Raw genomic sequence first — 23,193 nt, forward strand, 5'->3', positions numbered from 1 at the left:
CCTAAATGAAGTATACTAGAAGGATAGTTTTTGGAAAAAGTCCTTGAGCAAGGGCAGAACAGGCTCTGGAGAGAACACAGTCAGACATAGTAATATCTGTGAAATGTTGAAAAAAAACTATTTTATACAGGAAAATAACCTGAGAAGAATACTAGCCCGCTGAGCAGAAGTAAAAAGAAAAAGTAGTAGTGTCTCTCAATAAGAAATTTTAATTTTGTAAGAGAAAATATATACTATGAAGATATATCTGAGGATGAGAATGCACAAAAAAATAAGCTGCTAATTAGCAAGGAATTAAGATCCCAAACCAGTAAACACTAATTATGACTTGGTTACACAGAAACAGCTTCCTGCGGATCAAGACGTTTAATTACAACCTAGATCTATTATCTTAGCACTGTCTAACCTACTTTCAAGTTCCCTTGGAACTACTCAGAAAAGATATGAATACAATTTGGACACTAAAATTTTTAACAAGGCAAACCCACTTTTAGGACATATATTCTCAGAATGTTGATAGGAAAATACAATTTGGCTTACTTGCTTAATTTTCCCATTGAACTACATTATTTAAATGAGAGACATTCAGATATAGACGAAGAATAAGACCACATAGGAGGGAGTTTCAGATGCCCTTACCAGAGTATATCATTGGAGTTGCTAAGTCTGGGATAGCCACAGGGCTCCCAACATTCTGCAATATCAGAACCATTCCTACCCGCAAACAGACAAAGGTTTGAAAGGCCAAAGTCATTCTACAGCCTGTCAGACAAAAGCTACGGTGCAAATGGACAAATCTAGCTGAGCCAAATCTCAAGGCACCCAAACCATACATTTTCCTGCCACTGTCTTTAGCATACAGTGTTTTCTCCAAGAAGCAATGGAATGTTAAGACTGGCTTGGTGCCCACCACAGGGGGAGAAACCTGAGACTCATTCTTTTACTTATTATTACTTATTATTATTATTATTACTGTTACTTATCATTACTACAGATAAACATATTTATCCTCTTGATACAAGGCATTAGGCTTGGCTTCCACTTTTTAACTCTCCAGTATTTCAGAGACTCGGAACTAAGAACTCTTAATTGTTTATAAGAAATCTAGACCCCATCTTCAGTTTGTAAATTCATATCTTCCTCAAGTACATGTCATCTGTATTTAGCTTGGAGAAAATCTTAGAATGCTAAGGAAGAACAAAAACAAAACTTATATACCCAAATGCAGGTGGTTCTCACAAAAACGCATATGAGTATAGGCAGATCTCATTTTACAGATGAGGAAATTGAGGCTTGGTGAGGTTAAGAGAGACCAAGAGCTGGATACCTCTATGACTAGACCTACCCACACCATGTTGCTGTTAGATTTCACTGTCTACTGCCCCTGAGTTTCAAGGGGAGGGTCTACAATCTCTACAACCTCAGTGCTTTTCACAATACTGGGTACATGGCTGAATGAACAAATGACTTCCCTGCTAAAGAAAAAAACTGGCTGGGTGCAGTGGCTCACGCATGTAATCCCAGCACTTTGGGAGGCCGAGGTGGACGGATCACGAGGTCAGGAGATCAAGACCATCCTGGCCAATGTGGTGAAACCCGTCTCTACTAAAAATACAAAAATTAGCCAGGCATGGTGGCACGTGCCTGTAATCTCATGGAGATTACAATTACAATTTTGGAGACTCTGTCTCCAAAAAAAAAGATGCAGTTTTGCTCGTTGCCCAGGCTGGAGTGCAATGGCATGATTTTGGCTCACTGTAACCTCCACCTCCCCGGGTTCAAGCAATTCTCCTGTCTCAGCCTCTTGAGTAGCTGGGATTACAGGTACGTGCCACCACACCCGGCTAATTTTTGTATTTTTAGTAGAGACGGGGTTTCATCATAATATTGGTCAGGCTGGTCTCGAACTCCTGACCTCAGGTGATCCACCCGCCTCAGCCTCCCAAAGTGCTGGGATTACAGGTGTGAGCCACCACGACAGGTGAAAAAGACTCTAATAATAATAGGCCCATTATCATTTAATCATAATTACACCTACATGGTTAAAAGAAAACTTCATAGCCTTAAGGGTTTATCCTACAACTCTAGTTCGAGTTATCTGAAGAAGATTTAAATTGGGGATGGGAAGGGAAGAGTGTTAACAGACAGCAGCAGCTTTTAGACAGCCCTGGAGTTTAGGGAACTCGTCAGTTTTGGGGATAGGGTGGGTTGGGGATAGGGGGTATAATCTGCAGGTTCTGAGACTTTAGTGGAAACAGCGTTAGCAAAAGGATGCCAGACAAAACCCTAAATAATCCACAGGGAGAGCAAATCACATCCTGCTACTTGTGGTGGTACAAAATAAAAGCCTATCACACCAAAGACTAATGACATGAAATTTACTTGGGTCCCTGCTGCTCACAGTGCACCATGTGAACGGTCCTTACCTTCTGGGCAAGCTCCGCAAAGACCTGGGCAAGCACAGAGAGCAGCTTTGCAGTACTACGGTGAGTTGCTAAAGACATGGTCAGGAAGAAGAGGACGAGGTCTGAGTAGCTGGAGAGGACCGGCACCAGGCGCACCAGCAAGGAACAGGATTGGCTGAAGAACTGAGATCAAAACGAAACAAAAGGCCTGCTCACACTGCTTGGCAGGTACCAGGTTTCCATTCTGGAACTAGATAGCGGTGGTAATTGCACAACATTGTGAATGTACTAAATAGTACTAACAGCAAGTTACATGTATGTGTTTGTAACCTCCACCCACCCCAATACACACAGCTCACTGAGATTTCTTCATTTACATATATCATCACAAAAGTACAATCTCAAACCAACGTCTCCTTTGGCTAACAATGTTGGTTTTTTAAAAATAGAACGTTGGCCAGGCACAGTGGCTTACGCCTTTAATCCCAGCACTTTGGGAGGCCAAAGTGGCTAGACTGCTTGAGCCCAGGAGTTCAAGTTCATGTTGCCTGGGCAACATGGCAAAACGCCATTTCTACAAAAAATACCAAACACACAAAAAAACATATAGCCAGAACCCATCTCTACAAAACTTTAAAAATTAGCTGGGCATGGTGGTGCATGCCTATAGTGCCAGCTATCTGGGAGGCTGAGAAGAGGATCACCTGAGCCCAGGAGGTCAAGGCTGCAGTGAGCCATGGTCACGCCACCACACTCTCCAGCCTGGACAACAGAATGAGACTGTGTCCCAAAATAAAATAAATAATAAAAATAAAATGTTTATAAATAAATTCTCCTGATTCAAAGTTAGCACAGGAGGCAATGCTACAGAATAACATACAATGTCCTGCAAAGTAAGTTGCTTCTCTGGACTTACTGTAAAGACTACAACTGCTTACTCTGTTCGCTTATTGTAGTGGGAATGGTGTTTACATAGGATGGCTGCTAAGCCTCAGTTGATAACGTCGTCTATCAGTAACATCAAATACTTAGGAGTATGTGAATAAGATATGAAAGAATCCTAATATAATGGATATTCTGAATGGTTAACATTTCTGCACCTATGCATCTAACAATTAGCTAGCAAGCCCTAAGCTCTTCAAAGCTTGTCAATGACGTTGCACGTATAAATAAAGAGACCAAGTTCTTAGTGATTTTGGCACTGAGGCCTGCTCTGGCACTTATCTACGTGGAGGGAGGTAAAGCCCACTCTGCCTTTGCTCAGTGCATTCTGAAGAGGAAGAAGTTTGTAAAGAACAGTTAGTTACCAGGTGCTTTGCTGCTGTGCCATCCTCACCGTACGATTTCAGCCTCTCCAACAGCTCGGAGATGGCAGAAATTATTTTCTGCACATGCAAAGTGCTCACATCGGCCCAGAAGTCATCCTCTAAGAGTTTTGTTAGATGTCCTGATTGCAGTCTCTCAAAGCCTGCTGCCTCATTCATTCAGAGAAAATAACAACATGATGAATAACAGAAAACAAATCCTTTCATCTCTATCCATGCAGTCATCTGTTTCTAACATCCATCCTTAACTATTTAGCCACAGAAATAAATCATCAAATACAAAAATTAAATCAGGCATGAAACTAATTTCTGCCTGGTTTCAGACATACCATACTCTTCTTGTGGGCTTGCTTGGTCAGTGTTCTCCTCTGCTTTTTCATTCTTTCTTTCTTCTAAGTTCTGGATGGCACAGAGGATGGCTCGGATGGCAATTTCCATTTGCTCTGAAAAATCTTCCACAAATCCTTCGTCCAACATTTGATTTCCTAGCAGGTAACATGGTGCAAAACAAACATACAAACAAAAGACACCAATCATTTGCTTTAGTGCCTCTGGAAATCATTAAAAATACTCATTTATTGATGAGCCACTATGTCAAGCTGTGCCAGATACAAAGAAGAGACAAATTCCTTGCCTCGATAAACCTACAAGTTTATTACCTTGTATTAAAATATTTTTACTAAAATAATGTAAAAAATATAAAAATAACAGTTAGGACAGTATGAATAAACACTAACTTAGTCCAAATATCAGTGCCAAGCTTTTTCAATCTAAGGGAAAACTAACGGACAGTGAGCTGATGCTGCCTTCCTATGTGTGTTACAAAGCATGTAACAGGCATCCAAACAAATGGGGCAAAAAAGTTAAGAGCTGTGGATTTCAACCGCACCTCCCTGCCTCAGAACCCTGAACAGGTACATGTAGACCAAAACATAATGTGTCTTTAGGACAATGAGACTTACATCTATAAGACATCATTTCTACACTGGACTTTCATTCCCTGACTGAACAATATTCCTTACCTCCTTGGCTACCTGAAGTAAGCAGATGTGTCTTCCAGGTAGTAAAGTCAGCCATGGCTTTACTAATTTCTCCTCTTACATATTCCAGACTTTCAACTAGTGCCATTTGTGAGTCTCTTTGTTCAACCTCCATCCCTGGAAGAATGAACAAGGACTCTAGGCCCTGCAAATGAACTGACACCTGGGACAAGCAACTCAGCGCAGAAGAGCAAACTTCAAAATCTTTCCTGCAACAGAAATGCCACAATGTTGAAAGGAATGCATTACAATTCCCACAAACACACACCCCTCCCTGCAACCACTACAAGATATGCAAGGTAGAACTCACCATAGCTGAAGGTTTACAGCTAAACACATGCCACAAAGTGCTGTGCAGGTCCACTGAGTAACAGAGGACTGAAGCACAATTATTTTCATAATTTGATTCTATTACTAAACACCTAGGTTTAGTAATGGAATAAATTACTAAATTTATTTTACACCCATGACGAGTTCCCTAGGCTCCAGGGCTGTCTAAAAGCTGCTGCTTTCTGTTAACACCCTTCCCTTCCCACCCCCAATTTAGATAAGCACAATAAGAACCTAAGCACACAGAGAAGTGTAAAGACATATACACACTTACCAAGAATGAAAGAGAGTCTCACAAGACTGCTGTCTAATTTTGTCGATGTCAGCTTTCACTGTTTTAATGGTTTTTAGCATCTCTGTTAATCTCATGGTTGACTGCTGCCAAAGCTGATCCTGTTTCCGCATCTGGCAACCAGAGGGCAGCTGACTTCCAGGTATTGGAGATGGGTAGCTCAGATTGGAAGGAATTAGGTCCGGCACTACTCCACAAAGTTGTCCCTTGCTAAGTTCTGGTCCTTCCAGGCAGGGGGCAGGAGGCTGCCCCAGTACCTGGACATTGCCATGGCCTGGAGCTGGCCCTGCACTGGGGCAGCACTGGAGGAGCCAGGAGAGCTGCTCGAGCAGGATCTGGCACTGCATGGCCAGGTGCTGCAGGCGCTCTGTCCACTGCTGCACGCCATCCTGAGGGGGGAAGGCCACGGGGTAGGCCTGGGGCCCCATCAGCCTGCTGTGAATCTCTTGCACACAGCTGAGGAGGTTCCTGTACAGAGAAACCCATGGGAAAAACACAATGAATGGCACCTTAAACCACTCTACCACATTGTTTTAAAAGAAATTAGTGTTTCTGAACAAGCATGGGCTTTTTCATAAGTCAAGAAGGAAGAATCCCCCAGATAGGTAAAAAGTCTGTTAAAATGCCTCCCAAAGTACTTAAACCCATCCCTCAGTCTTTCAGGAGAAGTATCACAACACAACCACACCACTACAGTGACTTCAACTAGCATTATCTAGTAAATGTGCTGTACTTTCCTACATAAACCCTAATGAATGGAGCAGAAAATACCTGAAGCTCAAGTGAATAGTCTGGAAATACTATCCCTCAGCCACAATCCATTCAACAGATGACGACAACCTTTCTAACTGTCCTCATCTCTTAATTATTTGTTTCCATTGAGAAGCCTCCATGTATGGCTCAGATTGCCATCTGGGCGATCCCCAAAGCCTAAGTAACAGAAGCAAACTCAAATCTCATCTGTGCCCAAGACCATCTCACCCTAATACCATGAACACAAGCCTAACTATTGGCGTACATGGACTTTCGGCAATGTATATCCTCATTCCAGACACAGGTATAGTTCACCCATGACAATTTTCACTGCCTGACACAGCCCTGAAATCTCCACAGCTCCATATTCTCAGGAGGTTCAGTCAGATCACGGAGGGAGAGGGACACTAGAGGCATATCAATGAAAGCAAGGGGCAGAGCTGGGAGAAACCCTACCTGCCTCTTTGGGCCTTAAATTCATTTCACAATTGAGAGCATGTCTTATTCCTCTCCCCATATGCAGCAACTCTGAGCTGACTTGGATCTAATTCTTCCCAATTCATGCCACAAGCCCAACTCATCGGCTGATACCTGAGGATGATCCACTGCTCACTGAGCGTGGTCAGGGAGCGCCGCTGTCGGACGAGCAACTTCATCAAATGTGCTGAGAACCCTCTGCACCGCTCCACATTGCCCATGCCCATTTCCTGGCAGAAGGAGAAGGAAAAACATGCTGAAGGGGCTGCTGACAAACACCACCCACAGATGTGCCGCTACAAAGTTGTTTCTACTATAATTGTCAGACATGCCACACTCTAGAGGTGACACACTGATTTTTTTGAGCAGTGTTTCTCCAATTATGCTTGCACAGATCATTAATATTCCATAGACAGGAACTGGATTTAACTCCAAAATGCATTTATTAGTGGTCTTTTCTCAATTCACAAAGGGAGGAAAGATCTAAAGATGTCATTCTCAATTTGAAGTTTTTAATTTTTCTTAAACATTAAGAAAATTTGTTCTGCTGGCAAGTGTAATTGAATTTATTTAAGGTGTTCTGATTTTGCACAAAATTACACTGATTTATATTTTAAGTTTAAGGATGTACTGCAAAAAGCTCAGTTCCACTACCAGGCTGTTATCACTTAACAAGGTCTGAGAATGCAGCCCTGGGATGAACAGAACAAGGGCTTTCCCTGAGCCCCTGCAAGACTCATGTTTTATCATTCTACCTTGGCAGGAGTTGCTAGTGCTGCGTTAAGCCTGGCATGCCGTGCAAGAGAGCGATAAAAATACTTCTGGCATCCATCCCATGAAGACGAGATTTCTGTAAGCAGCCTGGAAAAGATATCAACCAACATCGTTTACTTAATTAAAACCACGCTCTCCCACCCCAGATCCTGAAAACTCAGATATTGGTATATTTGACCATAACCAAGAGTCAGCTGTCTGAATAGGTTTATTTCTATGAGGAATCATTCAGTGAGGCACTCATTAGTCCTTTACTTAACTCAGCACTGGAAGTATCAAGGGGAAATAAATTATGCTGACAATATGGTTTCTTCAAGGAAATCTTCCTATCTTGGCAGTGGAGGCTAGGAGGTCATAAACTCTGATGCCTACAGGGGGCAGGCAAATAACATAAGAGGACTGAGGACAGCCAAGCATAAAATGATGCATGGCAGTGACAGCTGACCTCAATGTGGGGAAGACATAGGGGTTGTTGAGGGCTCAAGTAAGCTGGAGAGCATGTGTCCTATCAAAAGGAGGAAACTACTATTCGGCTATAGCACTGCTGACTGAATGGGAATGCAAGCCCACTTGGCAAATTTTCCTGAAAAAGAATGCTTATGTAAAATTTCCCGTTTCTACAATGTTCTGTTGAATTCAAATTTAAAGCCCTGGGAGCAAATAAAACACACACATGTACTATACCCAGTTCATGTAAAGCATCATTCACAACATCCTCTGCTGTGTTGTAAATAGAGGTAGCGCTGCCTGTCTCAATAGTGTATGGACTCGCAAATTCAATAACATATTAGAACTTAGGAGTGTATGTATATAGAGCAACTAAAAATGTACCATTTTCTAATAGATTTCCACATGTATGATCAAATGAAGCAAGTAGACCTCAGGAAAATCAAAAGACCAAAAAAAAAAAAAAAAAGGAAGAAGAAGAATGGAGAGGTGAATGCAAGGAAGAAAGAGAAAGAAAAGAAATGTTTTTTTGTTTGTTTTTTTTTTTGACAGAGACTTACTTTGCTGCCCAGGCTGGAGTGCAGTGACGTAACCTCAGCTCACTGCAACCTCCACCTCCCAGGTTCAAGCGATACTCCTGCCTCGGCCTCCTGAGTAGCTGGGATTATAGGCATGTGCCACCATGCCTGGCTAATATTCTGTATTTTTAGTAGACACGGGGTTTTGCCATGTTGGTTAGGCTGGTCTTGAACTCCTGACCTCAAGTGATCTGCCCACCTGATCCCAAAGTGCTGGGATTACAGGCATGAACCACTGCACCCAGCCTCACCCTTTCATTTGAATGTCCATCAGGAGTCAGATCCTGAGCCTGGCACTTTTGTAAGTGGTAGCCACAGTGGTATTGCTATTCCCATTTTTGCAATTTGCAAATGAGGACAAGGTGTTTTAAATTACTTGCTCCATTTATAAGTAGGGAAAAAACAAAACAAAAACAGACAAACCTAGAATCAGCCTCCTGAGTGCTGCTGACGATGGACAATGCGCTCCGGAGATCTAATGGGTGAAGATGAAGCATCTCTTGAGGGTTTTTTGAACGGGCCCAAGCAAGACCTTTGCGATACGACAAACCTAGGAAATAAGCAGCATTTGTTTAAGCAAAGATGCTTAGTAGAGAATGGATGTGCCCCTCTCTCCCCTGCTACTTAAAGCAAAGTCTTCTAAACAGCATCACCTGAGAGCTTGTTAGAAATGCAGACTCTCAGGCTGCACCCACACCAACTGAAACAGGATCTGTAGCTGCACTTCCACAAGATTCCCCAGGTGATTCACATGCACGTTCAAGTTTGAGAAGCACTGCTCTCTATGCTATGCTGCAAGCATATGGTACAGCACGTGGTGACAGAAATTTTAAAAATACAGATTCTGCCAGGCACGGTGGCTCACACCTATACTCCCAGCACTTTGGGAGGCTGAGGTGGGTGGATCACAAGGTCAGGAGATTGAGACCATCCTGGCTAACACAGTGAAACCCCGCCTCTAGTAAAAATACAAAAATCAGCCGGGCGTGGTGGCACGCGCCTGTAGTCCCAGCTACTCGGGAGGCTGAGGCAGGAGAATCACTTGAACCCAGGAGGCAGAGGTTGCAGTAAGCCAAAATCACGCCATTGCACTCCAGCCTGGGCAACAAGAGGCGGAGGTTGCAGTAAGCTGAGATCGCACCACTGCACTCCAGCCTGGGCAACAGAGCGAGAATCAGTCTCAAAAAAATAAAATAAAATAAAATAAATAAAAATATAGATTCTGAGAAACCTCATACAAAGCGGAAAATATTTGGGAATCATGGATGGCTGGTCATAGGATTTTCCTGCATGTGAGTGGAACTCTTAGACATCTGGAAACCTTGCCTGTACCTTCTGTTGTCCACCATCTCAACTGTCTATGGAATTTCCCCCAAATCAGTCGTGTCATTTCTCTTCCTAAAAGTTGGTGACTACATTTCATTGGGTTTCAAGTGAGAACCTTACCAATTTTTGCAAGGTGTTTAAAGAGGTCTGACAAAGCTCGCTGTTTTTGCATGAGAATGTGCTTGGCTTCTGACCGCTGCTTCTCCTTCTCTGCAGAGAGTTCCACCTTTAAGCTCTGCAGCTCACTCACAGAGGAAATCACTTCACCTGTAAGGGAAAACAAGGCGGGGAGGGGAGACAATAAGAAAATCCCAGGGGTCTGGTAATGTGTTTGTTACCCAACACCAGGGACCTTTTGGAGAACAAAGGCCAAGTATCATTCATCTTTATACCCTGGGTACTTAACATAGTCCCTAGTATTTGGTAAAATCTCATTAAGTGTTTTAACCAAACTGGTCAAGGTACATGGAAATAGAAAAGTAACACACAGGATTTCAAATCTCTTGACAATAACAACCCAAACAGCAGCAGTCATTCTTTTGTATTTAGGGGTTTTATAATTAATCAAGCAAATGCACTTATTGAGCACCAACTATGTGCAGTGCATTATACTAGAAATTTATAATCACTTGAAGGAAATTTCAGATTAATATAATATGTATTGAGTTTCCACTTGTAGCTGGTACACGGTAAATTCTCTTTTCATGTGCACAACTTCAGAAGCACCTATTTGTAGCTCCATTTTACAGACTTCAAGAAAGGCTCAGTGAGGTCTAATCACTATCTGAAGGCCATGTGGTGAACGAGTAGATGAGCCAGGACTTGAACACTGGCCTACCTTACTCCAAAGCCCAAGTTCTTTCTATACAACACCAAGCTGCCTTCCTGAATACACGTGGGTACCAATAACACAAGGGTGCCGCCTCCCTGCTGCAGGCAGTGCTATAGGCTGGGCTGTGTCTTCCCCCTCAATTCATATGTTAAAGTCCCAACCCCTAGAACTTCAGAATGTGACTATATCTGGAGACAGGGCCTTTAGAGAGGTAATGAAGGTGAAATGAGAATGGGCTCTAATCTAATCTGACTGAAGTCCTTAAAAGAAGAGATCAGGACACAGAACACACAGGTGAAGAGTGACCACGGGAGGACACAGTGAGAAGGTGGCCATCTGCAAGCCAAGGAGAGAGGCTTCAGATGTAATCAACCTTGCTGACACCTTGATCTTGGACTTTTAGCCTCACACTGAAGCCACCCAGTCTGTGGTACTGTATTAAGGCAGCACTACCAGCCAAATATAGGCAGTCACCAGTGAGCGCAAGGACACCAAAGACATCAGATTGACAAGTGTGGGAGAGTTAGATGAGGGAGGCTTTATATCCCACAGCGCATCCCCTCTCCAGGAGATGCAAATGGATCTGTATTCCACTCACCCCCACCCCTAGTCCTGAGTCACCCTGAGCAAGGGCTGACAAGTTTTAAAAAGGAAGAGCTCCCTGAGATTAGATGCAACCTCATTAAAGGAAGGCCAGCCTCACTGACAGCACACTCACTGCAGTTGGGGGGTAGAGGGGTGAAGGAGGTAGTCAGAGGCTGCCAGGGGCCCAAAAATTCTATTAAATTCTGGGTTCCCTTCCCAGCTATTGCTGTGTTACACTATGAGATCTTGGCTCTCACCTTCCCTGAACAAAGACAGCCTGAGAAATGAAACTGCTGTCCCTCTCTGAAGTGAAGAAAGCAAGAGGATGGGGATGAATCCACCTCAAGTGAGACAACTTTTTGACAGTGGGGACAGCTTAGACACTGGGAAATCCACCTCTGTGCCCCTTTACTGGTAACACCAACCAACAAGAACTAGTATAGACAAGGCTCTCATAAAAGATGGCACAGTGCCAGGTTACATGAGAGGACGACAATGTGAAAATTATGACTGTGTGTTCTCAGTAGGCTCCTATTTCTGAGCTCTGTGGGTTTTTAAGCCCACTTGCTTATTCAATCAACTGTTCAACACTACACACGGTATCAAGAAAGGACACAGCTGCCACATTCTCAGCCCTCCTGCACCACTGGGGAAAACAGAAAGATCCACCCTTGACTTGGATGCTGGCACCCACCTGTGAACTGATCAAGGCCCTCCACAAGGCGAGGCAGGGGGCTCTCCTTCATGAACGTCAGGCACATCTTCCTCATGCGTTTCCTGAGCTTTGGCAAGCGACGCAGAAGCTCCCCTTCCAAGCCTGAAGGAGCAGCGCCCTGACACCACTCTGGAATTGTGGCCTGTGAGACAAAAGACAGGTTAGCCTCACTGCCAAGAATGACAGGCATCATTTTAACCTGCACGAGAACTAAATTTAACTGTTGCACACACAAACACATCCCTAGTTCAGCAAATAGAGAACAAATGTAGCATCACTAAAATTAAAAGAGACATACTGTGGATATTTAGAAAACCATATTACTGCTCCATATGAGATCACTATAACTGAAGGGCCCCCATGCCCCTACATCCAGCAATGCTTGCTATGATAGCCACAAGGAGACTCCAGTTCTGAATTATGAACAGAGTAGAATGAATATCACTGCTGCCCTTAAGGTGCTGAGCCACATTGTGTTTCTCAGACACAGTAGCCAGGCGAAACTGGTCCTACTCCTGTGACCATTTACCCCTAATTAACAGTTCAAATTTCAGGAATTCAGATTTCTTTCCTTTTTTTTTGAGACAGGGTCTGGCTTTGTCACCCAGGCTGAAGTGCAGTGACCCGATCTTGCCTCACTGCAACCTCCGCCTCCCAGATTCAAGCGATTCTCGTGCCTCAGCCTCCCGAATAGCTGGGATTGCAGGCAGGCATCACCACGCCCGGCTATTTTTTGTATTTTTAATAGAGACGGGGTTTTATCACGTTGGCCAGGCTGGTTTTGAACTCCTGGTCTCAAGTGATCTGCCTGCCTTGGCCTCCCAAAGTGCTGGGATTACAGGCATAAGCCACTGCACCTCAGACACAGGAATTCAGATATTATATGAAGGGAAGAGCTTTCGTCTGTCAAGGGCATATTTTCATTTTTTTTTTCCTTGAAGAATAACCTGAAGCTCCTATGTTGTCATTATTAGCAAATCAAAATTGTTTATCAGAATGATAGAAGCAGCGAGCTGACAAATACAGTCAAAAGAAAATAAATTTGGTAGCCATATCCTATCTCTGCAGCCATCTTATGGCTGTATGTTCAGTTTCTATTATGAGTTTTGAACCACTAAAATAACAAAAATAGCTTAAGGACTTTCATTACTAACTCTGTGAACCCCAGGTAGGAAATACAGTAAGAAGACAAAGCTAATCACTCTTTAAAAAGTAATTTTTTTTGGAGAGACAGGGTCTCACACATTGCATAGGTTGGTCTCAAACTCCTGGGCTCCAGTGATCCTCCTGCCTCAGCCTCCCAAGTGCTGGGATTACAGCCGTGAGCCACTATGCCTGCCCAGAAATTACTCTCCTGAGGGATGCCTTCCAATCCTGGAGCTCCCCACACCCAAGGACATGAAGCAGGAACATCCATTCTGTAACAGACCTGCTAACTCAAGGTGTATCACTGTTAAATTTTCAGGAATTTTGAAAGTCAAATCTTAACTGTTGGTGCTTGAAATTGGCCACAATAGGAGTACTTACACCACAGTAATCAGCATCTGCTATAAACCAGCACATAACGGCACATATTCACACCCTGTGCAGTAGCTTCCTCATATGGTAGCCCACAGGCAGCTTCAATGGCATATTCTTAAACTGATGCTTCAAATCTTTGCTCATGGCACATGAAATGTTCACAGGTAAAAGCACAATTGTTTCTCACAGGCTGACATTAAATTTTAAGCAGCAAGGCCAAGTGCGATGACTCATGCCCATAATCCCAGCTCTTTGGGAGGCCGAGGCAGGGAGGATCACTTAAGACTAAAAGTTCGGCTGGGAGCAGTGGCTCCCGCCTGTAATCCCAGCACTTTGGGAGGCCGAGGTGGGCGGATCATGAAGTCAGGAGATCGAGACCATCCTGGCTAACACAGTGAAACCCTGTCTCTACTAAAAAATACAAAAAATTAGCCAGGCGTGGTGGCGGGCACCTGCAGTCCCAGCTACTAGGGAGGCTGAGGCAGAAGAATGGCATGAACCCAGGAGGCGGAGCTTACAGTGAGCCGAGATCGCGCCACTGCACTCCAGCCTGAGCGAGACTCTGTCTTAAAAAAAAACTAAAAGTTCGAGACCAGCTTGGGCAACAAAGTGAGACCTCATCTCTACAAAAAAAAAAAAAAAAAAAAAGCCAGGCATGGTGGCATGTGCCTGTGGTCCCAGGACTCAGGAGGTTGATGCGGAAGGATCATTTGAGCCCAGGAGGTTGAGACTGCAGTGAGCCATAATCATGCCTGGGCAACAGCACGAGACTGTCTCAAAAAAAGCAAAAAAAAAAAAAAAACCCAAGATTTTTTGCCTTTTTCTGCAGGGAAGTCAGGCAAACAAATACATGCTATATATGTCCAAAGAACAAGATTTCAAAGGCATTTTCTTGTCTAATACTGAGGCATGCCTTGCACATAAAACATAGATCCCACTTGACTGGCTTGGGAATAAGCCAGCACTGTCCCACAACCAAGTACCTGCCCAGCTGCTGGTCGGGCTAACAGGGTCTCCCTCAGTGCCCTGTTCAGATTCTGAAAGGAAGACAGTTCACTTGCAGCTCCATCTGTTGGCCTCGGCAAAAAGTCAGGCTGTTCTTCCTTGTCACTCTCCACCAGGGATGACCGGCAGGGTTCACTCAGGACTGCTTCAAATTTCTTCATGAATTTAAAGAGGGTCCTGTCCCCAGGTAATGACAGAGATAAGAAGAAAAAAACTGGATTAGCAAGTTAAGAAATATAAAGAATACATTATCATGCATCCATACATAATTTAATAGCCTGTACCTTTTATATACAATGCTGTCCTTAAATATTAATAGTTGTTTTACTTTTAAGAGAAAAAGAATGGCAGGTACTGTTATCCTCCTTTTCTAGAAGAGAAACTAAAAGCCAGAAAGAATGGGACTGCTTTGCTCAAAGTATATAGCTAGTGGGTGGCAGAAGACTTGAGACATAGCCTGCTTTGTCTCAAGGCACACTAATCCTTACCGCAGGTAGACTTTGCTTGGAGAAGGGGGTGGTGTTGAAAGCAACATCAAAACAATCAAGGTGTTATTTTTTGAGAAGTTTAACACATTTAATATTAAGTCAGGTTATGGTAACTATGTCGTCTTGCTCCCTACCACACAAAATTCTATTTTGGTTGTCCCCAGTTTTAAAAGATGGATTACCTGTGTGTCTTTTCTACAGATTGCTTAATGGACCAGAAGCTGACATCATTCCACTTGGAAATCTTAACAAATTCCTGTAAGATAAATGATGTTCAAGAAATGGCTTTATAAAGCTAGTGTCATTCTGTTTCTTTCTAGATTTCTGTTCAGCAAAGACCAGAGCCCACTCTATCCCAAACACAGGACTGTGTGTCAGTGAACAAGTAAAATAGGTCTAAAAAAGAAACCATGGGCCAGGCGCGGTGGCTCACACCTGTAATCCCAGCACTTTGGGAGGCCAAGGTGGGCGGAATCACGAGGTAAGGAGATTGAGACCATCCTGGCCAACATGGTGAAACACCGTCTCTACTAAAAATAGAAAAAATAGCCGGGCTTCGTGGCTTGCGCCTGTAGTCCCAGCTACTCAGGAGGCTGAGGCAGGAGAATTGCTTGAACCCGGGAGGCAAAGGCTGCAGTGAGCTGAGATCGTGCCACTGCACTCCAGCCTAGGCAAGAGTGAGACTCGGTCTCAAAAAACAAAAACAAAAACAACACGTTTTGGTCTCAAAGTGATTAAAAAAAAAAAAAAAAAAAAGAGTGCTGCTAAAGTCACTAAGTCACCTGACATATACTCCAGCTTAGGAACCACCAAGTTAGTCACGTCCCTTGTACCACGGTTGGTTCCACAACCACTGAGAATATCAAAAAGAGAGGTCCCTCCTTCCCCCATGGTAATTCAGTAGTGTGTGGACCAACATGACATGGCATAGCTCTGAGGTGGGAGACAGGCCTGGGCAAGACCAGGGGAGCACAAACAGATTTCTGTGGCAGTCCTCTGAGGAGGCTCTGAATGGCCACTCCACCAATCCCTCACACACTCTGCAAAAGAAGCCAATGCCACCGATGTACATATTGCCATCCTCCCTAGCAGTGGCAATGCTCACCTCTATTCCCCTAGATCCCTGCCTCAGTGCTAAATGGGTAACAGGGTTAATGAAAGAGAATTTGCTGATTTTGTCCTCCCAAGAGTGATCATGACAGCTGTTCTCTTACTTTAAGTTCTTTTTCTAGGGGGGAACGAAGTTCCACAATTTTGGCCTGGACCCGGTCAAAGAATTGCTTGTAATAATGGTACAAATTCCATAGAACACTGCAAAGTGCATCTGGAAGAAATGAAAAGGAAACAAAAACACCACACTTGCTGCATGTGCTACTGGTGCCAGCTGTGGCCTTCATATTTCAGTGATGACCCTTCCTCATTACTCTCTATGCCATGAGATTACAGTGAGTTTCACAGGCGCATTATTTAGGGATCCTGTCTGAGTTTAGCATTTCCCAGAGATGCAGGCTGTCAACACTCCCCTATTTTTCACTTCTGCTTGTAACAGATGTTTTTTTGGACTTTTGTTCTTGAAGATGATGTACTCCTAGGTTCTTCTAAAATCACAATGTCAAATTCTTTCTGTGAATCTTATTGTAAAATCAGCAGAAACTGAGCTTTTTTTAAAAGATGGCATATTAAGCAGTTCACCTCAAATGCTCATTCATGTACAATCTATACTCATCTTGTAGTGAGACTTTTATCCCAGTTGCTGTGGTCAGGGATAGTACTTGACAGCGGGCAGTTTTAGGTGCAGTTCCTTGATGGCTGGCAGTGCTCTCACTGGATGAAAGAAACTAATAATGGCCTGGATCAAGGAGCAGCTTAGCAGGACATTTACAGTGTCTAGAGAGATATGTGCTGCCTCAACATGCTAGGTCCTGAGATCTTCTTCTGGCAATTTACCTCTGCCAGAGCTCACCAGTCAGTGCTAAACGTATAACCATCTGCACCTCACTTTGAATGTTCTTCTCTATATCTAACGTGAATCACATTAAACATAACTAAATGTGTCTTTTTTAAAACCTAGAGTGCAACGAGGCACCTGTCTCATGTAGAAAATTCACAGCCTAACTCATTTTAGTCGTGCAATGTCAAAAGGAAAGGAAAAAAAAATCCTCACCCTTTCCTTCAACCTGTGGCATCAGCAAGACGTGACAATGGAAAACCAGTAACATCTGAAGTCGCACATGGAACTCTCCCAGCGAGGATCCTTCAATAAATGCTTGTAACGTGCTGACCAGCAACATCAAGGTCATCTGTTTGTCATCTTTAAAAATTCAAAGAGAAAAATATATGTGTTCCTTCGACCATGACTTCCTATTCCTAACATGCACGCAATCTATCTGGGATACTATGGATGGCCAGGAGGTAGACATCACAATGTGAAGCTCTCAAGCAAGGACCATGGCTAAATTCTAAGCTGATTTAAAAGTAACAGGCCGGTGTGGTGGCTCACGTCTGTAATCCCAGCACTCTGGGAGGCCAAGGCCGGCAGATCATTTGAGGTCAAGAGTTCAAAACCAGCCTGGCCAACATGGTGAAACCTCGTGTCTACTAAAAATACAAAAATTAGCCAGGCATGGTGGTGGGCACCGGTAATCCCAGCTACTCAGAAGGCTGAAGTAGGAGAATCACTTGAGCCTGGGAGGCGGAGGTTGCAGGCAGCTGAGATCGCACCACTGTACTCCAGCCTGGGCAACAGAGCAAGACTCTGTCTCAAAAAATAAATAAAAATAAATAAATAAATAAATAAAAGTAGCAGCTGCACATAGAGCATGTGTTAAATGCACTCACAGCAAATTATGAAAATGAATTATAAGGTGCTTGTCACAAGTATAAAATAAAAGACTGTTCATTCAAGCACGTTGGCTACTACCTACCAAAAAGTCAACTTTCAGTTTGACTTCTATCATGGACATAGAGAAGAAGGAAACCTTATCACACGACTGGTTCTCTAGACTTTTGGAGAAGACATTTAAACCTCTCAGACTTTTGTTGTTATTCTCTCAGTTAGACAAGCACGATTTAGTTTCCTTGGCTGACCTCTCAGAAATATCATGAAGTCAAATGGGAGGCATTCCCATGAAAGCAGTGTAGCGGGAGAAGCGGGAGCAGGAAAATCCTACACTTTGCAGCACTCCATTTAGCCAGGAAGCTCTAAGTGGGCAGGAAATGTACTGCCAGGCATTACCTTCCTGTTCTTCTGTTTGTTCCTGCATGTGCTTCTCAAGCATCTGATAGATGGAGAACCAGTGCTTGGTGGATTTCTCGGTGTGGCGCTTCATAGTATTATCCAAACTCATGGACCAGCAGCTGAAACAAGAAGAAGTCAAGGAGGCATTTACGGAAACCCATTTGAAATAATCTGAAACCAGAGATGCAGAAGCTACATGCTCACTATTCTCTCCTCCCAAATGGAGATGGAGGAGCCACCCAGTTTCCTCACTCAAGAATCTATGCTGTTGTCTGGACTGTATTCAGGTCATTTTAATGCCCTACTTTTAACTCTGTGATTAATAACTGAAAAGCACATTCTGTAGCTGTAATACTATATAAATCCTAAAGAAATTTAAACTACCAAAAGACAAAAGCCCTTACAACCTAAGTTTAGGAGAGGGAAGGAGAGTCACTTACTTCAGCTCCAGTTTACGCCACCGAATAATCATCTGACTGATCGAATCAAGATGTTTCCGCAAAGACAAAGCTCGACTTGCATTTTCCTCCCAATCCTAAAGAAACAAAGATAAAATTTACTACAGACATTATTCAATGCCATAATCACCTCCTCCCTCAAGAACATCTTGAACTTTGCTTGAGTGAAGACTACTGGGCCCTTAAACAACTTGCAGCAATTGCAGGAATGAATTTACAGCATATCCAGCTTCAAATTCTTTCTGTTCACATGACAGAACTCCACCAGAGCCAAGTTTACAGGCTGGCAAAAAAGCACAGTGTTTATAGACTGGAGCCTGAATTCGTGCTCTTTGCTATCTGACCTAAAACAAAGACATGTGGCCCTTTTCTGTCCAATGGGGAGGCAACAGCTAACTTAGAGGCCATGAGGGCATTGAGGGGAACCGTGTATGTGGGCACTCAGTTGGACTGAAGGCCCACCTGGAAGGCTGGGAGTAGTGCACCCTCATTACTGGTAGATACTGCATCCCACTGGATAAAAGGCAAGGCAGCTAGCCCTCACCACAGGGGCAACAGCCTCACTTGCAATGATCTCACCCCATGCCAGAAAAACCAAGGATGTTTATCTTTTTCCAGCCCAAACTATAATTTTCTGTCTAACAACAAAGATGCCACAAGATGTATCTTTTGCCAACTGACCACCAACTAAAATGAGGAAGAGAGCGATTAGCTCACCTGTGCCTTTGCCAGAAGGATCTCTAAGCCATTCAGGAACTTTGAGATAGGACTGGAAAGTGGGAAACTACGAATTCTGTCCATTACAACCAGGAGCTGCAGAAATAAAGATTTGGGTATCTCAGTAGGAATACCAATGATCCTAAGTCACAGGGTACTGAAGACAGTCCTGACCAGAAGTTTCCCCCCAGTTCTCTACTTTTAAAACACCTCTGAAAAAAAAAACAGAGCAACATGGCAGCATTTTATTATGTGGTCAGCAACTCCTGACCAACAAATAAAATTAACAGAATCCCCAATCATTTATACAAGAGAAATACAAAACTGGTGTGTTCATCTTGCAGTAAGTAAGTAGCATCTCATTGAACTGCAGTTCTTTAAGCCTTTGTTTATATGTACACATGTGCAAGTGGGTGCCCCCAGGGATAATGGTGAGGCTGCATCCTCATTGCAGATTCAGTACTGTGAGCATTCCTTCCTCAACAGCTGCCCTACCTGTTCAAGTGCTGGGTGTTCTGGCCAGTCCTGCAGCAAGTGACTGACAGCCTCTGAGAAACCTTGAAGCACAGGTTGACACTGCCGTGCTTCTGGAACATTGGGATGCTGGTAGAAGTCATAGGGCCCATCGGGTTTCACCATCAGGTCTGAGGGTGCCTCCCCAAAAAGAGTGTTATGGGAGAGGGTGCAGGCCAAAAGTTGGCTGCCCAAGAGTCGGTCATTCAGTTCAACTCCTGTGAAGTTAACATCACGGTAAAGTCAGTGAATTCAGTAAGTTGATCTATCAACATGTCAAAAAGATGTCAGCAACAGGACCAGGCGCAGTGGCTCATGTCTGTAATCCCGGCACTTTGGGAAGCCGAGGCAGGCAGATTGCTTGAGGCCAGGAGTTTGAGACCATCCTGGCCAACATGGTGAAACCTCATTTCTACTAAAAATACAAACATTAGCCAGACATGCATGTGCCTATAATCCCAGCTTCTTGCAGGCCTAAGGCACAAGAATTGCTTGAACCTGTGAGGCAGAGGTTGCAGTGAGCTGAGATCATGCCACTGCACTCCAGCCTGAGCAACAGAGCAAGACTCTGTCTCAAAAAAAAAAAAAAAAGAAAGAAAGAAAAGAAACATCAGCAACAATGAACTAATTGGGACTAATGAATGCTATTCTCCCCAAAGCAATATTGGCCTAGAGAACTGTAATCCTAATACTATAGTAGCTACCTAAAGCTCTCAAGTTTCTGGAATGTGCAGAGAAGTCAGAAACTGCCTACATATAAACAAATGGTGTAGGGGTTAACTCAGTGCCTCCAAATTCCCAGTTTTTATACCTATTCTAGTTAAATAGAAAGGAAACTTAAAGCCTCCTTCCTACTTCTATGAAATAATGCCATGAAATCATGTAGGAAACTGCAATGAACCAACTATTAAACCATATTCCACAAGATTGGTTGCTCCCAGGTATATATTATTTCATTTGAAAAGCACTAAGGCTATTTGACAGCAGAAATAATGCCAAAGAAAAAAAACACATACACACACATATTTAAATTAAGTCCTTATCCTTATTATTATTATTTTTTTTTTTTGAGATGGAGTCTTGCTCTGTAGCCCAGGCTGGAGTACAGTGGCACAATCTCGGCTCACTGCAAGCTCCGCCTCCCGGGTTCAGGCCATTCTCCTGCCTCAGCCTCCCGAGTAGCTGGGACTACAGGCGCCCGCCACCACGCCCGGCTCATTTTTTGTACTTTTAGTAGAAACGGGGTTTCACCATGTTAGCCAAGATGGTCTCGATCTCCTGACCTCATGATCCGCCCGCCTCGGCCTCCCAAAGTGCTAGGATTACAGGCGTGAGCCACGGCGCCCGGCCTATCCTTATTTTCTTAATCTGTCACCCCAAAGGATCCAAACAATAAAAATCCATCTTTTTCTTGGCCCATTTGTACACTGATGAAAATCCATCTTATTACAGAATCCTAAATCAATTTTCTTGAATCAGCTTCAGTTCTTTAAGCCAAGGAAACTCCAATAAGGAATTATGGGAAAACAGGAAATTCATGAGTGTGATTGTTACAGAATAACAACAGCATCTATTTGCATTTGCTTTGATTTCCCAGGGGCATAACAAAAGTAAACTACCATACCCATCAGGGGGTAGAAGTGTGTCACAAGCGATGCCCCAGTCTGATAGCAAGACAGAAACAGGCTGAGGTAATGCTTTGCTTCATGTGGCGGCAGAGTCTGTTGATACCAGAGGGATCGAGCAAAGTTGAGACACAGTTGCTGGTGTATCAGCATTACTGCCTGCATTGAATTCTGGGAGAGGAGAGCTGGGTTTGTGGCTGCTTCCTCTTCTTGCCCATCTGAAGTTCCTTTGTTCTCCTCCAACGTTGGCTGTACCAAAATATCTGCAAAGTCCTATAAACAGCATCAGAGAAATTGACCTTTTAAAAATCAGAATCTACTTCTAATCAGACTAAAAGGAAGAAAGAAAAAAGCATAAGAATGATTCAAAAAATGAAATAGCACTAATATATGTATTAAAATATATTTTAAAAGACTACAGGCTGGGCACAGTGGCTCACACCTATAATCCCTGTGCTTTGGGAGGCCGAGGAGGGAGAATCACTTGAGGTCAGGAGTTTGAGACAGCCTAGGCGACATGGTGAGATCCTGTCTCTATAAAAAATATAAAACCTGGCAGGGTATGGTAGCATGCACATGCAGTCATAGCTACTTGGGAGGATTGTTTGAGCCCAGGAGTTTGAGGCTGCAGTGAGCTATGATTGCGCCACTGCACTCCAGCCTGATGACAGAGCAAGACCCAGTCTCTAAAATACATACATATAGAGACAGAGATAAAGAGGAAGAGAGAAAGCCATCAGAGGGAATGTATATGGCATCAAGGGAATTCATTCCAAAACAAACCCTGCCATTACTGCCCTACCTTTTCATGCAGGGGGAACTGTTTTCTGAACTCCCGTTCTTCCTCCTCCTCTTCACTCAGGGCTGTCCTAGAGTTCCTGCTCTTGTATCTATATAGGCTGCTTTCCTGCTCAGCCCTCTCTTGGGCTATGCGTTCCTGCTCATCCCACTCATTGATGATTTCCTGAAAGTCACACAGACAGAAAGCAGCTGAGCTTTCTTTGCTGAGGCATTCACAAAGGCAAGATTTGCTATTAATTTCTCATGAAAATGAAAGCATCATGACTCAAAAACAAATAAAAGCCAACATCCAAGAAACTAAATTCCATGGAATAAAGAGCAAATGGGTTTTGTTTTCCAAGTGTGTAGCCTCAGCAACCAGTTTCCTAAATCCCCCCTGCTGTGTCATTGTAATTTTGAAGGTGTAAAACTTGCCACAGTACAGCTAATGGGAACTTCCTGTCAAGAGGTAAAGGTGCTTTGTAACAAGGACAGACTCAGGGTTGGCCATGAGAGGGTTGTGGTTCAGACAACACTTGGGTGGCACCCCAAGGAGCTGGCCAAGGGGTTCAGAAAAGAAACACTTAGACTAGGGACCGGGTGGTCAAAGGGCACCAATCAGGCAAAACTGGAATGTGTCTTACCAGACACTTCTGAAATTCCCTTCTAAGATTTTACATCTCTAAACTGGCAAAAATTGTAAATTAAAGAACCATCCAGTACTGCTGAGGTTGAGGAAATAAGCACCCACCATCTAGGAAGGTAATTTGCATGTAAAGCCTAAGAAGTGTGTTTAATCTTTGTCCCAGCAATCCTGATCTCTAAAATTTGTATCCAAATATATAGCTGTGAGACTATTTACTGTGGCATTGGGCTGGCTTTTTTTTTTTTTTTGGCAAAATAGTAAAAAGTATATACAAATGTAAATGTTCAATGATAAGAAAATAGTTAAATTACTTGTGTCATAAA

The 23,193-nt window shown here is 43.4% G+C and overlaps 1 protein-coding gene and 1 long non-coding RNA gene across 4 annotated transcripts in view; one reads left to right on the top strand and one right to left on the bottom strand.

Annotated features, from left to right (window-relative positions):
- The window catches only part of LOC134732743 (uncharacterized), a 38,995-nt gene extending 30,912 nt beyond the window's left edge, over positions 1–8,083 (top strand). Inside the window, exons 2-4 of one of the 2 annotated variants that reach the window (XR_010116223.1) lie at positions 2,404–2,633; positions 6,669–6,966; positions 7,386–8,083. This is a non-coding gene — a long non-coding RNA (uncharacterized lncRNA). The remainder of the gene's footprint in view (positions 1–2,403; positions 2,634–6,668; positions 6,967–7,385) is intronic. The other variant, XR_010116224.1, reaches the window with a different exon arrangement.
- MDN1 (midasin AAA ATPase 1) overlaps positions 1–23,193 on the bottom strand; it is a 183,195-nt gene that overhangs the window by 26,437 nt on the left and 133,565 nt on the right. For both annotated transcript variants that reach the window (XM_055258756.2, XM_055258764.2), the window contains exons 64-83: positions 22,247–22,408; positions 21,444–21,717; positions 19,802–20,037; positions 19,307–19,402; positions 18,572–18,666; positions 18,129–18,250; positions 17,058–17,204; positions 16,108–16,217; positions 15,076–15,149; positions 14,384–14,582; positions 11,859–12,021; positions 9,868–10,014; positions 8,845–8,971; positions 7,378–7,483; positions 6,737–6,852; positions 5,375–5,860; positions 4,753–4,979; positions 4,060–4,215; positions 3,713–3,876; positions 2,427–2,588 (exon numbers count right to left, since the gene is read on the bottom strand). In XM_055258756.2, coding sequence (XP_055114731.2) covers positions 2,427–2,588; positions 3,713–3,876; positions 4,060–4,215; positions 4,753–4,979; positions 5,375–5,860; positions 6,737–6,852; positions 7,378–7,483; positions 8,845–8,971; positions 9,868–10,014; positions 11,859–12,021; positions 14,384–14,582; positions 15,076–15,149; positions 16,108–16,217; positions 17,058–17,204; positions 18,129–18,250; positions 18,572–18,666; positions 19,307–19,402; positions 19,802–20,037; positions 21,444–21,717; positions 22,247–22,408 — 3,369 coding nt within the window. The remainder of the gene's footprint in view (positions 1–2,426; positions 2,589–3,712; positions 3,877–4,059; positions 4,216–4,752; positions 4,980–5,374; positions 5,861–6,736; positions 6,853–7,377; positions 7,484–8,844; positions 8,972–9,867; positions 10,015–11,858; positions 12,022–14,383; positions 14,583–15,075; positions 15,150–16,107; positions 16,218–17,057; positions 17,205–18,128; positions 18,251–18,571; positions 18,667–19,306; positions 19,403–19,801; positions 20,038–21,443; positions 21,718–22,246; positions 22,409–23,193) is intronic.

The sequence above is a fragment of the Symphalangus syndactylus genome, chromosome 2 (genome assembly GCF_028878055.3).
Source record: "Symphalangus syndactylus isolate Jambi chromosome 2, NHGRI_mSymSyn1-v2.1_pri, whole genome shotgun sequence".
NCBI classification, from domain to species: domain Eukaryota; kingdom Metazoa; phylum Chordata; class Mammalia; order Primates; family Hylobatidae; genus Symphalangus; species Symphalangus syndactylus.